Genomic DNA, 13,418 nt, shown 5'->3' with positions numbered 1-13,418 from the left:
GGGTCAAACGTTTCGGGTAGCCTTCCGCAAGCTTCCCACAATAAGTTGGGTGAATTTTGGCCCATTCCTCCCGACAGAGTTGGTGTAACTGAGTCAGGTTGCTCACACATGCTTTTTCAGTTCTGCCCACAAATGTTCTATAGGGTTGAGGTCAGGGCTTTGTGATGGCGACTCCAATACTTTGACTTTGTTGTCCTTAAGCCATTTTGCCACAACTTTGGAGGTATGCTTGGGGTCAATATCCATTTGGAAGACCCATTTGCGACCAAGCTTTAACTTCCTGACTGATGTATTGAGATGTTGCTTCAATATATCCACATCATTTTCCTTTCTCATGATGCCATCTATTTTATGAAGTGCACCAGACCCTTTTGCAGCAAAGCACCCCCACAACTTGATGCTGCCACCCCTGTGCTTCTTCCTTGCTGAGCGGCCTTTCAGTTTATGTCGATATAGGCACGGTCAACTTAGTGTATGTAAACTTCTGACCCACTGGAATTGTGATACAGTGAATTATAAGTGAAATAATCTGTCTGTAAACAATTGGTGGAAAAATGACTTGTGTCATGCACCAAGTAGATGTCCTAACCGACTTGTCAAAACTATAGTTTGTTAACAAGAAATTTGTGGAATGGTTGAAAAACTATTTTTAATGACTCTAACATAAGTGTATGTAAACTTCCGACTTCAACTATATATATATATATTTGTATATTGTATGTGTACACTGGAGAATTAAAGAGTGAAAACTTGATTTTTATAGAGTGCTTCTTCAACAGGGCGTTGTTTGTGTGGATGTATGAGCCAGTCTTGACTATTTTCCAGAATGATCCTTGAATCATGACAACAACAGATGGTGACCAACAGCCTTAGCTGATGAGAAGTATGTGTCAGCACTTGGACCGTAGTAAGTTCACTGAGTTCAAAAGTAGCATGACAACCAATTCCCTGACCGTCTGAACATGTATAACGGAAACCGTGAGGATCATTAGCGCAACAAGAAAAGCCTACGGCTAAACTTGAATCTCCTTCCTCATATTCAACTGATCATCAACATGCCCAAACTCAACTTTGACAACCAATCTTACAATGAAAGAATCCATTCAAAAAACAAGACATACGTCAGAATACTGGACATTGATTAGCTATGCCAGTCTCTCTAAACAGATTGCCAGTTCAGCGACAGCATGGGCGGAATCCTCCGTCTGAACCCAGAGCTCAGAGATTCACCTCGTATATAAACACACAAGCGTGCCACGACTTGGCAGACCAGAGAACAGCGGCGCGCCAGCACTTAGAGGCCACGTGCTAGAGGTTACTATAGTACACACACACACACACACACACACACACACACACACACACACACACACACACACACACACACACACACACACACACACACACACACACACACACACACACACACACACACTCTGCCAGATAAACATGTGCGCATGCGTGTCTGTCTGACCCGCTAACTTTTACTCCCTCGGCCGACTTCCGAACTCTGAGAGGAGGGCCCACTCCCTGGCTCCTGAACCTGTGGGTACGGTTCTTCCTCCTCTCCTCCTTCTCTCATCCTCCTCCTGCTCTCGCTGGCCGCCTCTCTCATCACATGCCTGGATCTGCCGCCAATCGCCGCCCAGCCCGGGACGCTTCAAACCCGGCCCAGCCTCGCCGCCTGCCACTTAATCACAGCAACCTAGCACAAAACGCAGCCGCCAGATAAAGCCTGCGCTCTGAGCTAGCAGCCATGCAGCCAGCTAGAGGGGGAAGATAACTAACTAACTACACACTGCACCGCGCTGCAGTATAAGTCTGTTCACACGCCTGCCTTTTTAAAGGCCTCTCTTCTCCTGTGAGATGGAGCTCAGACAACTCTGAACACAAACCACACGTGGTCACCGGCATGAGCGCCAACAGACAGATGACATGTGGATGTCTATTTACTGTCAGTTTGTCTGTTGATCAAGGGCTAGTGTAAAGCTCCATGATATAAGTGCACGCGTGCACACAAACACACACACACACACACACACACACACACACACACACACACACACACCGGTTTCTGCAGCACTATATGCCCTTCCTCCCTTCTAACGTCTGCAAGCCTCCAACTACTCTTCTCTCTTTTAAACCAACAACACCAAGACAAACAGAACAGACACACGGGGAAATCGCAGACAGATGACAGCCCAGTCAGTGTATCTGTCAGTCGCCCCCCCCCCCCCCCCCCCCCCCCCCCCACTGCGGTAACACGAGGATTCAAGCCCTCCAATCCCACTAATAACCCAGAAATACAGCACATAATAGGCCGTCTGAAAGAGTAGCTCTGTCTCCACAGTATTTGCCCCAGGAGTCTTCCTCTTACCTCTGTTGCCAGACTGGGCTTTACCGACCAGGCTTTCCTGTAGTCCTCAATATGTCCCACCTTTCCAGCCATTCAGGAGAGGGAGAAAGGGAGAAAGGGAGAAGGAGAGAGAGAGAGAGAGAGAGAGAGAGAGAGAGAAATGGGGGGAGAATAACAATCAATCGAACAATGCGACAAGAGCTTTCCAAAGAGACGACACGTCAATCCAGACAACATGAGCACCTAAAGAATACCCTGTCTTCATAATCCCCTTCTCAAATTCTCTCCTCCTGACAGGAAAGGACCCTAACACATATCACTTCTATTTGCCTTCAAATGGCAAGCCAAGCCGGCGCGTCCCCACTGCTATGAGCGAGTGTGAGAGACAGTGAGAGAGCAAGGATTCTATTTTAAATGATAGAATTATGTAATGCATCAGGAACGAGGATGATAGCCTCTGATCACGATTGTAGCAATGTGCCTTTGAATATCACCATGACAACATGCACATATACAATATTTCTGTAAATGGTCATGCATTACAGCGTCTTTATAATTCATATACATTGTTCACGCATAGGTTACGGTCAATGCGATGATAATAACACGTTTAAATAATCCACTCCATCACACTAGAAAGGGGCTGTAACAGTAACAGCAGTAATAATTGAAGTCCTGAAACAATGAACACAGAATAGCAGCAGTGTACATTGGATATGCCCCTCTAACCACTTCTAGCTGTTGAGAGTGCCGGCAGTGTTTTGTCTCCAGCTAACCCTCCTGGTCTCTCCACCCCCCTCTCCTCTATCTCAAATAAACCCCACAGACTCCCCTCTCTCTCTCCCGGCTCTCTGTGTCCCTGTCCGGCATTCTGCCTGGTAATTAATATTTACCCAGTGTGCCAATCTGTCTTGGTGTGCTGCTCTCTCTCTCTCCGTCGGATGGCCGTATCCCCATCAGAGGACTCAAGCTCCCTCTCGTCTAACCTCTACTATCACTCTCTCTCTCTCTCTCTCTCTCGCTCTCTCTAGTCTGTGCTCCAACCCATTCAGGAAGCCATCTTGTGTTTTTAATCCTGTTTTACATTAGCCCTAGTACACACACATTCTCTCCCTCCCTCCCTTCCTCTCTCCCTCCCTCCCTCCCTCCCTCCCTCCCTCGTTCCCCTATGCTAATAGGTCTACCGCACACACACACGCACGAGTGAGGATTTTTTTACAAATCCAGCCTCTGTGATCGTTTTCACTGCTGCTCTACACACTCTCTCCCCCCATTCCTTCTCCTTTCTTTAAACCCCCCTCCTCCCTCCTCTCTTTCTCAGTCTTTCCATCGAGTAAAACTAACTGCACTCGTGATGTGAATACTCCCCCCCTACCTCCTCTTCAACAATACACTCGCATGAACACACGCACACACACGGCCGGCGAAACGTCACGCTACACACCGCACACAAAGAGAGTCAAGCAACCAATCAGCGGCCAGCCTGAGCTCTGCTGCTAGGGTGAAAGAGAGAGAGAGCGAGAGAGAGGGAGGGGGGGGTCTGTGTATGCTTGCTTGCACATGCAGCCCTATATCGAGTTAGTGAGAATAACACAGAGAAAGAGAGAGAATGAGAGAGATAGACGGAAGGTGGACTGGGGGATGGGACCTCTCTATGGCTGTCAATTATCTCCTTGAGCTCAGCTTCCCTAAACAATGCCTCTGGTATGTGGTATAGCTGAAGACCATCTGTGTCAGGGCTGCCTGCAATAACTGGACTGGACTACAGTGCACAGTGCACACACACGGACACACACACACACACAAACACACACACACACACACTCTCTGTGTACCGGGGAACAGACACTTACACAGCACCACAGCCATTTAAACATGCTGACTCAAGATCCACACACACAGACATAATGTAGCAAACATTTCTGAATTGTGCAAATTTATGGAAATTTGTACAAACGTAACACAAGGTAGAATATGAAACATATGTTTGTACCGTGTGAACACTGTGTTGCACAGTTCATTGACAAAAGTTCAAATGAAATTAGAGAAAACACACTGCCCTAATTAGTATCATTCTGAAAGACTAAATAACCCCCAAGGTTGTACAGTAAAATAACTTCCCCTCCATTCTGAGTTGTTCTCTTTTAGGAAACTGACCCTACGAGACTAACATACCGATCATATTTAGGAGGTCTGGGGGGGGGGAGTGTTTTGTTTATGTTGGTTTTAAAGGGAGAGAGATCTGCTAGTACCATCTCAGACGCAGGTAAAATATGCTCTCGGTTTAGCTTTCACTGACACTAGTAATGTGCCTCTGAATGCCAGCCAACTATTGAACAAAGTTGTATCTGGGGTTTACCAGTTTCTTCTACTTTTAAGTCTAGGTGAAGAAGGAAAAGTGGCCGTTGTGATTTCCAAGCTTCACAGAGTGCCAGGCACCTGTAGCGCCGATGTATATGGGCTTACCTGGATTCATTGTTGTTAGTTACACAGGTTTACTGACAATCTCTTTTGAGAGAAGTGTAAAAACATTTTAAACAGCCATTTAGTCAAAGAAAAAGCACAAATCACAAAAATAAAGAGAACGAGTTCATGTTGAAGACAGAGAGAGAGAACGACAGAGAGAGAGAATGACAGAGAGAACGATTGAGAGAGAGAGAACGACAGAGAGAGAGAATGACAGAGAGAGAACGATTGAGAGAGAGAGAATGACAGAGAGAGAGAATGACAACGAGAGAGAGAGAACGACAGAGAGAGAGAATGACTGAGAGAGAGAGAATGACAGAGAGAGAGAATGACAGAGAGAGACAGAACGACAGAGAGAGAGAGAATGACAACGAGAGAGAGAGAATGACAGAGAGAGAGAATGACAGAGAGAGACAGAACGACAGAGAGAGAGAGAATGACAACGAGAGAGAGAGAATGACAACGAGAGAGAGAGAATGACAGAGAGAGAGAACGACAGAGAGAGAGAACGACAGAGAGAGAGAGAGAGAGAGAGAGAACGAGAGAGAGAGAGAGAGAATGACAGAGAGAGAACGACAGAGAGAGAGAACGACAGAGAGAGAGAACAACAGAGAGAGAGAACGACAGAGAGGGAGAGAACGACAGAGAGAGAGAGAGAACGACAGAGAGAGAGAGAGAGAACGGCAGAGAGAGCGAGAACGACAGAGAGAGAGAGAGAACGACAGAGAGGGAGAGAGAACGACAGAGAGAGAGAGAACGACAGAGAGAGAGAACGACAGAGAGGGAGAGAACAACAGAGAGAGAGAGAGAATGACAGAGAGAGAGAGAACGACAGAGAGGGAGAGAACGACAGAGAGAGAGAGAACGACAGAGAGAGAGAGAGAACGACAGAGAGGGAGAGAGAACGACAGAGAGAGAGAGAATGACAGAGAGAGAGAGAGAGAGAGAGAGAGAGAGAGAGAGTGGTAGTAAAGCAAGCAACTAGTCAGTGATACAGCGTTTGTGATGCCTTTCTGAGCCTCAGCCTCTTATATGGCTGGCATGGAAATTCCCTGCTCTGACGTCACTCAGTGTGTGTGTGTGTGTGTGTGTGTGTGTGTGTGTGTGTGTGTGTGTGTGAATGTGTGTGCATAAAGGGGTGTGTTTGTAGTAAGCGGTACAGCAAGAGCGGCTGCGCAGCGTGTTTGTGTTATGGGTGACGACCGAGCAACGTCATTGTACCTGCCGGCGTGCCGTGGTTCCGTTGTGTGGCACGCCTAAATTACCGCTCCAACATGAGTGATACAAATATCTGAGCTAAAGTCTGTTAGCCTCGACTCAGACACGCAACTCTAACGCCGGACGTTTGTGGACTACTCTGCCTTGGGTAGTGTAGTATATATCTCCAACTCATCTCATAGTCAGCACTGACTGATCTGATTACACTGCACCTGGCATCCCCAGACAGCCCTCCCCATTTTCTCTCTCTCTCTCTCTCACACACACACACTCTCACACACTCTCACACTCACACACACACACACACACACTCACACACACACACACACATGCACGCACGCAGGCACACACACACACGCACGCACGCACGCAGGCACACACACACACACAGACACACACACGCACGCACGCAGGCACACACACACGTTTGAGTCATTTAGCAGACGCTTTTATCCAGAGCGAGTTAGTGCATTCATCTCACAATAGCTAAGTGGGAGAACCACATCTCAGTCATAGTAGATATATTTTCCATGAATAAATGTGCTATTAGCAAAGTCAGTGCTAGCACACACACACGCACACACACACACACACACAAAATCCCATCTGCTCAATGACATTACTGTAATCCTGTTGTATAAATAACCTCCCCCAACTCAATCTCAGCTAATTCCCACGTACTCTGTATGTCAGTCTCCCTCACCCCCACAAATGACAGATAACTGTTCTGGTAACCAGGACGTCACCATCTCCCTTACAACTTTGGTTACAACAAATTGAACAAGTGAAGCAAGAATGAGTGGTGTTCAGTCTGGTGTAACCGGGCTACCAACCCGGCAACCCTCCAATATCCTCCTCACTCACCCAGACCTGTGACAACCCACTACCACTCCCACATCCCTCTAGACTAGGACAAGAATCAGGGGGAGGGAGACTAATTACAACCACTTTAACAATGAGTTGTAAAAATCAGCAACTCACAGTGATGAGGGTAGGGGGAGGAGTGGAAAGAGGTGGCCGGCTGTAATTACAACACTATTAACAGTATTAATTAACTAACACTCTGACTTCCCACAGCCGTCCCCTCTGTCCTCTCCTGTCCTTCTCCCCTCTGTCCTCTACTCTCCTGTCCTCGACTCTCCTGTCCTTCTCCCCTCCTGTCCTCTACTCTCCTGTCCTTCTCCCCTCTGTCCTTCTCCCCTCCTGTCCTCTCCTGTCCTTCTCCACTCCTGTCCTCTACTCTCCTGTCCTCTACTCTCCTGTCCTCTACTCTCCTGTCCTTCTCCCCTCCTGTCCTTCTCCCCTCCTGTCCTCTACTCTCCTGTCCTTCTCCCCTCTGTCCTTCTCCCCTCCTGTCCTCTCCTGTCCTTCTCCACTCCTGTCCTCTACTCTCCTGTCCTCTACTCTCCTGTCCTCTACTGTCCTGTCCTTCTCCCCTCCTGTCCTCTCCTGTCCTTCTCCACTCCTGTCCTCTACTCTCCTGGTCTTCTCCCCTCCTGTCCTCTACTCTCCTGTCCTTCTCCCCTCCGTCCTCTCCTGTCCTGTCCTTCTCCCCTCCTGTCCTTCTCCCCTCCTGTCCTCTACTCTCCTGTACTTCTCCCCTCCTGTCCTCTACTCTCCTGTACTTCTCCCCTCCTGTCATCTCCTGTCCTGTCCTTCTCCCCTCCTGTCCTCTCCTGTCCTGTCCTTCTCCACTCCTGTCCTCTCCTGACCTGTGATGTCCTTGTCCTGTTCTCTCCACTCCTCATGTCCTCTCTAAATGACCTATCTGGCTTATTTAGCCTTGGGTTAAATAAAAGTGGCAGTAGACATATAAACACCATATGCATCTTTAAGAGTAATCTACATAGGCTATACTAGTCTTGCGTGGCCTTCCTTCCAAATTATAAGCCTGGCTTCCTGTGACTAAGGCAATAGAGGTGTAAACACCATGAGATGTGTGGTCAGACCTCGTGTCTGGAGAGGAGAATAATAGATGGAGATGATGGGATGTGGTTGCCAAGGCAATGGGGACACAGCTGGTGGACCCACACAGGGGCCAGAGAGGACAGAAGAGGAGAGGGGGATGTGAGGAGAGGGAGATGTTCAACCTCTGCTCAATATAGTTCACCTAAAGAGCACAGCTACAGCTTCCTCTCTCTGTCTATCCTACTCACTGCTGGCCTAACCAATACAATCTTACACTGTAAATACAGTTGAAGTTGGAAGTTTACATACACCTTAGCCAAAAACATTTAAACTCAGTTTTTCACAATTCCTGACAATTAATCCTAGTAAAAATTCCCTGTCTTAAGTCAGTTAGGATCACCACTTTATTTTAAAAATGTGAAATGTCAGAATAATAGTAGAGAGAATGATTTATTTTAGCTTTTGTTTCTTTCATCACATTCCCAGTGGGTCAGAAGTTTACATACACTAAATTAGTATTTGGTAGCATTGCCTTTAAATTGTTTAACTTGGGTCAAACATTTCAGGTAGCCTTCCGCAAGCTTCCCACAATAAGTTGGGTAAATTTTGGCCCATTCCTCCTGACAGAGCTGGTGTAACTGAGTCAGGTTTGTAGGCCTCCTTGCTCGCACACGCTTTTACAGTTCTGCCCAGAAAATGTCTATGAGATTGAGGTCAGGGCTTTGTGATGGCCACTCCAATACCTTGACTTTGTTGTCCTTAAGCCATTTTGCCACAACTTTGGAGGTATGCTTGGGGTCATTGTCCATTTGGAAGACACATTTGCGACCAAGCTTTAACTTCCTGACTGATGTCTTGAGATGTTGCTTCAATATATCCACATCATTGTCCTCCTCATGATGCCATCTATTTCATAAAGTGCACCAGTCCCTACTGCAGCAAAGGACCCCCACAACATGATGCTGCCACCCCCGTGCTTCACGGTTGGGATGGTGTTCTTCGGCTTGCAAGCCTCCCCCTTTTTCCTCCAAACATAACGATGGTCATTATGGCCAAACAGTTCTATTTTTGTTTCATCAGACCAGAGGACATTTCTCCAAAAAGTACAATCTTTGTCCCCATGTGCAGTTGCAAACCATTGTCTGGCATTTTTATGGCGGTTTTGGAGCAGTGGTTTCTTCCTTGCTGAGCGGCCTTTCAGGTTATGTCTATATTGGACTCGTTTTACTGTGGATATAGATACTTTTGTACCTGTTTTCTCAAACATCTTCACAAGGTCCTTTGCTGTTGTTCTGGGATTGATTTGCACTTTTCGCACCAAAGTATCTCTAGGAAACAGAACGCGTCTCCTTCCTGAGCGATATGATGGCTGCGTGGTCCCTTGTGGAGGTCTCCAATTCTTTTTCTGAGGTCTTGGCTGATTTCTTTTGTTTTTCCCATGATGTCAAGCAAAGAGGCACTGAGTTTGAAGGTAGGCTTTGAAATACATCCACAGGTACACCTCCAATTGACTCGAATTATGTCAATTAGCCTATCAGAAGCTTCTAAAGACATTACATAATTTTCTGGAAGTGTCCATACTGTTTAAAGGCAGTCAACTTAGTGTATGTAAACGTCTGACCCACTGGAATTGTGATACAGTGAATTATAAGTGAAATAATCTGTCTGTAAACTATTGTTGGAAAAATGACTTGTGTCATGCACAAAGTAGAGGTCCCAACCGACTTGCCAAAACTACAGTTTGTTAACAAGAAATTTGTGGAGTGGTTAAAAAATGAGTTTTAATGATCCAACCTAAGTGCATGTAAACCTCTGACTTCAACTGTATATACTGAACAGAAATATAAACACATCATGTAAAGTGTTGGTCCCATGTTTCATGAGCTGATATAAAAGATCTCACAAATTGTCCATGCACACAAAAAGCCTATTTCTCTAAAATGTTGTGCACAAATTTGTTTACATGCCTATTAGTGAGCATTTCTCCTTTACCAAGATAATCCATACACCTGACAGGTGTGGCATATCAAGAAGCTGATTAAACAGCATCATCATTACACAGGTGCACTTTGTGCTGGGGACAATAAAAGGCCACTCTAAAATGTGCAGTTTTGACATACAATGACACAGATGTCTCAAGTTGAGGGAGTGTGCAATTAGCATGCTGACTGCAGGAATGTCCACCAGAGCTGGTTTCAGAGAATTGACTGTTAATTTCTCTACCATAAGCTGCCTCCAACGTCATTATAAGGAATTTGGTAGTACGTCTAACCAGTCTCAGAACCGCAGACCACGTGTTAACCTCGCCAGACAGGGACCTCCACATCCGGCTTCTTAACGTGCACGATCATCTAAGACCAGACACCCAGACAGCTGATGAAACTATAGGATTGCACAACCGAAGAATTTCTGCACAGACTGTGAGAAACCATCTCAGGGAAGCTCATCTGCGTGCTCGTCATCCTCACCAGGGTCTTGACCTGACTGCAGTTCGGTGCTGAAACTGACTTCAGTGGACAAATACTCACCATCGATGGCCACTGGCACGCTGGAGAAGTGTGCTCTTTACGGATGAATCCCGGTTTCAACTTTACTGATGGCAGACAGCGTGTATGGCTTCATGTGGGCGAGCGGTTTGCTGATGTCAACGTTGTGAACAGAGTGCCCCATGGTGGCGGTGGGGTTATGGTATGGGCAGGCATAAGCTACGAACAACAAACACAATTGTATTTTATCAATGGCAATTGAAATGAACAGAGATACCGTGACGAGATCCTGAGGCCCATTGTCGTTACATTCATCCACCACCATCATCACATGTTTCAGCAAGATAACGCACAGCCCCATGTCGCAAGGATCTGTACGCAATTGCTGGAAGCTGAAAATGTCCCAGTTCTTCCATGGCCTGCATACTCACCAGACATGTCACCCATTGAGCATGCTTGGGATGGATCGACGTGTTCGACAGCGTGATCCACTTCCTGTCAATATCCAGCAACTTCGCACAGCCCTTGAAGAGGAGTGGGACCACATTCCACAGGCCACAATAAACAACCTGATCAACTCTATGCGAAGGAGATGTGTTGCTCTGCATGAGGCAAATGGTGGTCACACCAGATACTGACTGGTTTTCTGATCCACACCCCTCCCTTTTTTTTATGGTATCTGTTACCAACAGATGCATATCTGTATTCCCAGTCATGTGAAATCCACAGATTACGGCCTAATGAATTTATTTCAATTGACTGATTTCCCCATATGAACTGTAACTCAGTAAAACCTTTGAAATTGTTGCATGTTGGCATTTATATTTCTTTGTTCCGTGTAGTTTGTGTTGTCATGGCCTTATAGTCTAATGCTTAAACACATATGTACACAAACACACATGTACACAAACATGTACACAAACACACATGTAGACAAACACACACATGTACGCAAACAAACATGTACACAAAGACACATGTACACATACATGTACGTACATACAATCGCCCACCCTCTTTCTCTGTGAGGGGATTGTCAGGTTCCGACAGACAAGACATTATTAGTCACATATCATCTATAACTCTGATCTCTCTAATCACACTGTTACCAGGTTGCAATGGTCTGTTTCTATGAGAAAGTCACCATCAATATCATATACAGACGTGCTCAAATTTGTTGGTACCCCTCCACAAAAAAATGAAGAATGCACAATTTTCTCTGAAATAACTTGAAACTGACAAAAGTACTTGGCGTCCACCATTGTTTATTCCATATTTAATAGAAATCAGACTTTGCTTTTGATTTTTTTATTCAACATAATACTGTAAATAATAAAACAAAATGAAAATGGCATGGACAAAAATTAGGAGACCATTAACCTAATATTTTGTTGCACAACCTTTGGAGGCAATCACTCCAATCAAATGTTTTCTGTGGCTCTCAATGAGACGTATGCACCTGTTAACAGGTCGTTTGGCCCACTCTTCCTGAGCAAACCGCTCCAGCAGTCTGAGGTTTGACGGGGGCCAAGTTTCAGCTCTTTCAATAGATGTTTGATAGGACTCAGATCATGACTCATAGAAGACCACTTCAGAAAAGTCTAATGTTATGTTCTTATCCATTCTTGGGTGCTTTTAGCTGTGTGTTTTGAGTCATTATCCTGTTGGAGGACCCATGACCTGCAACTGAGAGCGTAACGTTGTGCGCTAAGAGTCGGGAAGCAAGTTCAGGGAGTGAGTATTTTAATAAAATAAACAGAACATAATACACAACATGAAACACTAACAGCACACAGACATGAAACTGAAACACATGGGGAAGGAACCAAAGAGAGTGACATATATAGGGAAGGTAATCAGGGAAGTGATAGAGTCCAGGTGAACGTTACGATGGTGACAGCTGTGCACCATAACGCGCAGCCTGGTGACCTAGAGGCCGGAGAGGGAGCACACTGACAGAGAGAGGGTTTTCTGACACTGGGCAGTACGTTTCACTCCAGAATGCCTTGATCGTCTTGAGATTCCATTGTGCTCTGCACAGATTCAAGGCACCCTGTGTCAGGCGCAGCAAAGTAGCCCCAAAACAGAACCCAGCCTCCATGTTTCACTGTAGGTATGGTGTTCTTTTCTTTGAAAGCTTCATCTTTTCCATCTGTGAACATAGAGCTGATGTGACTTGCCAAAAAGCTCCAGTTTTGACTCAGCATTTTAGCAAATTCCAGTCTGGCTTTATGTTTTTCTTTCAAAAGGGGAGTCCTCCTGGGTCTTCTTCCATGGAGGCCACTTTCGCTCAAAAAAGCGACGGATGGTACGATCAGAAACTGACGTACCTTCACCTTGGAGTTCAGCTCGTATCTCTTTGGCAGTTATCCTTGGTTCTTTTTCTACCATTCGCACTCTCCTTCTGTTCAATCTGGAGTCCATTTTCCTCTTGTGGCCGCGCCCAGGGAGGTTGGCTACAGTTCCATGAACCTTAAACTTCCTAATAATATTTGCAACTGTTGTCACAGTGATATCAAGCTGCTTGGAGATGGTCTTGTAGCCTTTACCTTTACCTTGCTTGTCTATGATTTCCTTTCTGATCTCCTACTTTGCTTTCTCTGGTCCGTGTTCAGTGTGGTGCACACGATGATACCAAACTGCACGGTGACTACCTTTCTCCTTTTAAATAGGCTGAATGACTGATTTACAAGATTGGAGATATGTGTGATACTAATTAAATAAACTAATGTGCTTGAAATATGACTATAATCCAATTATTTCTTATCTTTTCTAAGCGGTACCAACAAATGCAAGTATACATGATAAAATAGCTTTACATTTCATCACTTTTCAGGAAGAAATAAGCATTATTGCAATGAGCTGTAAGGGTACAAACTAATTTGAGCACGTCTGTATATACTGTTTGTCTAACTTTTAACTAGACCTAAACTAAGCAAAAAAAGAAACATCCCTTTTTCAGGACCCTGTCTTCAAAGATAATT

At 45.6% G+C, this 13,418-nt stretch overlaps 1 protein-coding gene across 3 annotated transcripts in view; it reads right to left on the bottom strand.

Annotated features, from left to right (window-relative positions):
* LOC139411072 (tet methylcytosine dioxygenase 3) overlaps positions 1 to 3,381 on the bottom strand; it is a 45,897-nt gene extending 42,516 nt beyond the window's left edge. For 2 of the 3 annotated variants that reach the window (XM_071156894.1, XM_071156898.1), the window contains exon 1: positions 2,378 to 2,463. In XM_071156894.1, coding sequence (XP_071012995.1) covers positions 2,378 to 2,449 — 72 coding nt within the window. In that variant the 5' untranslated portion in view covers positions 2,450 to 2,463. Of the gene's footprint in view, positions 1 to 2,377; positions 2,464 to 3,249 lie in introns of those variants that run through there. The other variant, XM_071156896.1, reaches the window with a different exon arrangement.
* Between the last annotated feature and the right edge of the window lie 10,037 nt (positions 3,382 to 13,418).

The sequence above is a fragment of the Oncorhynchus clarkii genome, chromosome 6 (genome assembly GCF_045791955.1).
Source record: "Oncorhynchus clarkii lewisi isolate Uvic-CL-2024 chromosome 6, UVic_Ocla_1.0, whole genome shotgun sequence".
In the NCBI taxonomy this organism is placed as follows: Eukaryota; Metazoa; Chordata; class Actinopteri; order Salmoniformes; family Salmonidae; genus Oncorhynchus; species Oncorhynchus clarkii.
Note: the sequence above shows the minus strand (reverse complement) of the source record. Positions and strands in the feature narration are given on the sequence as shown.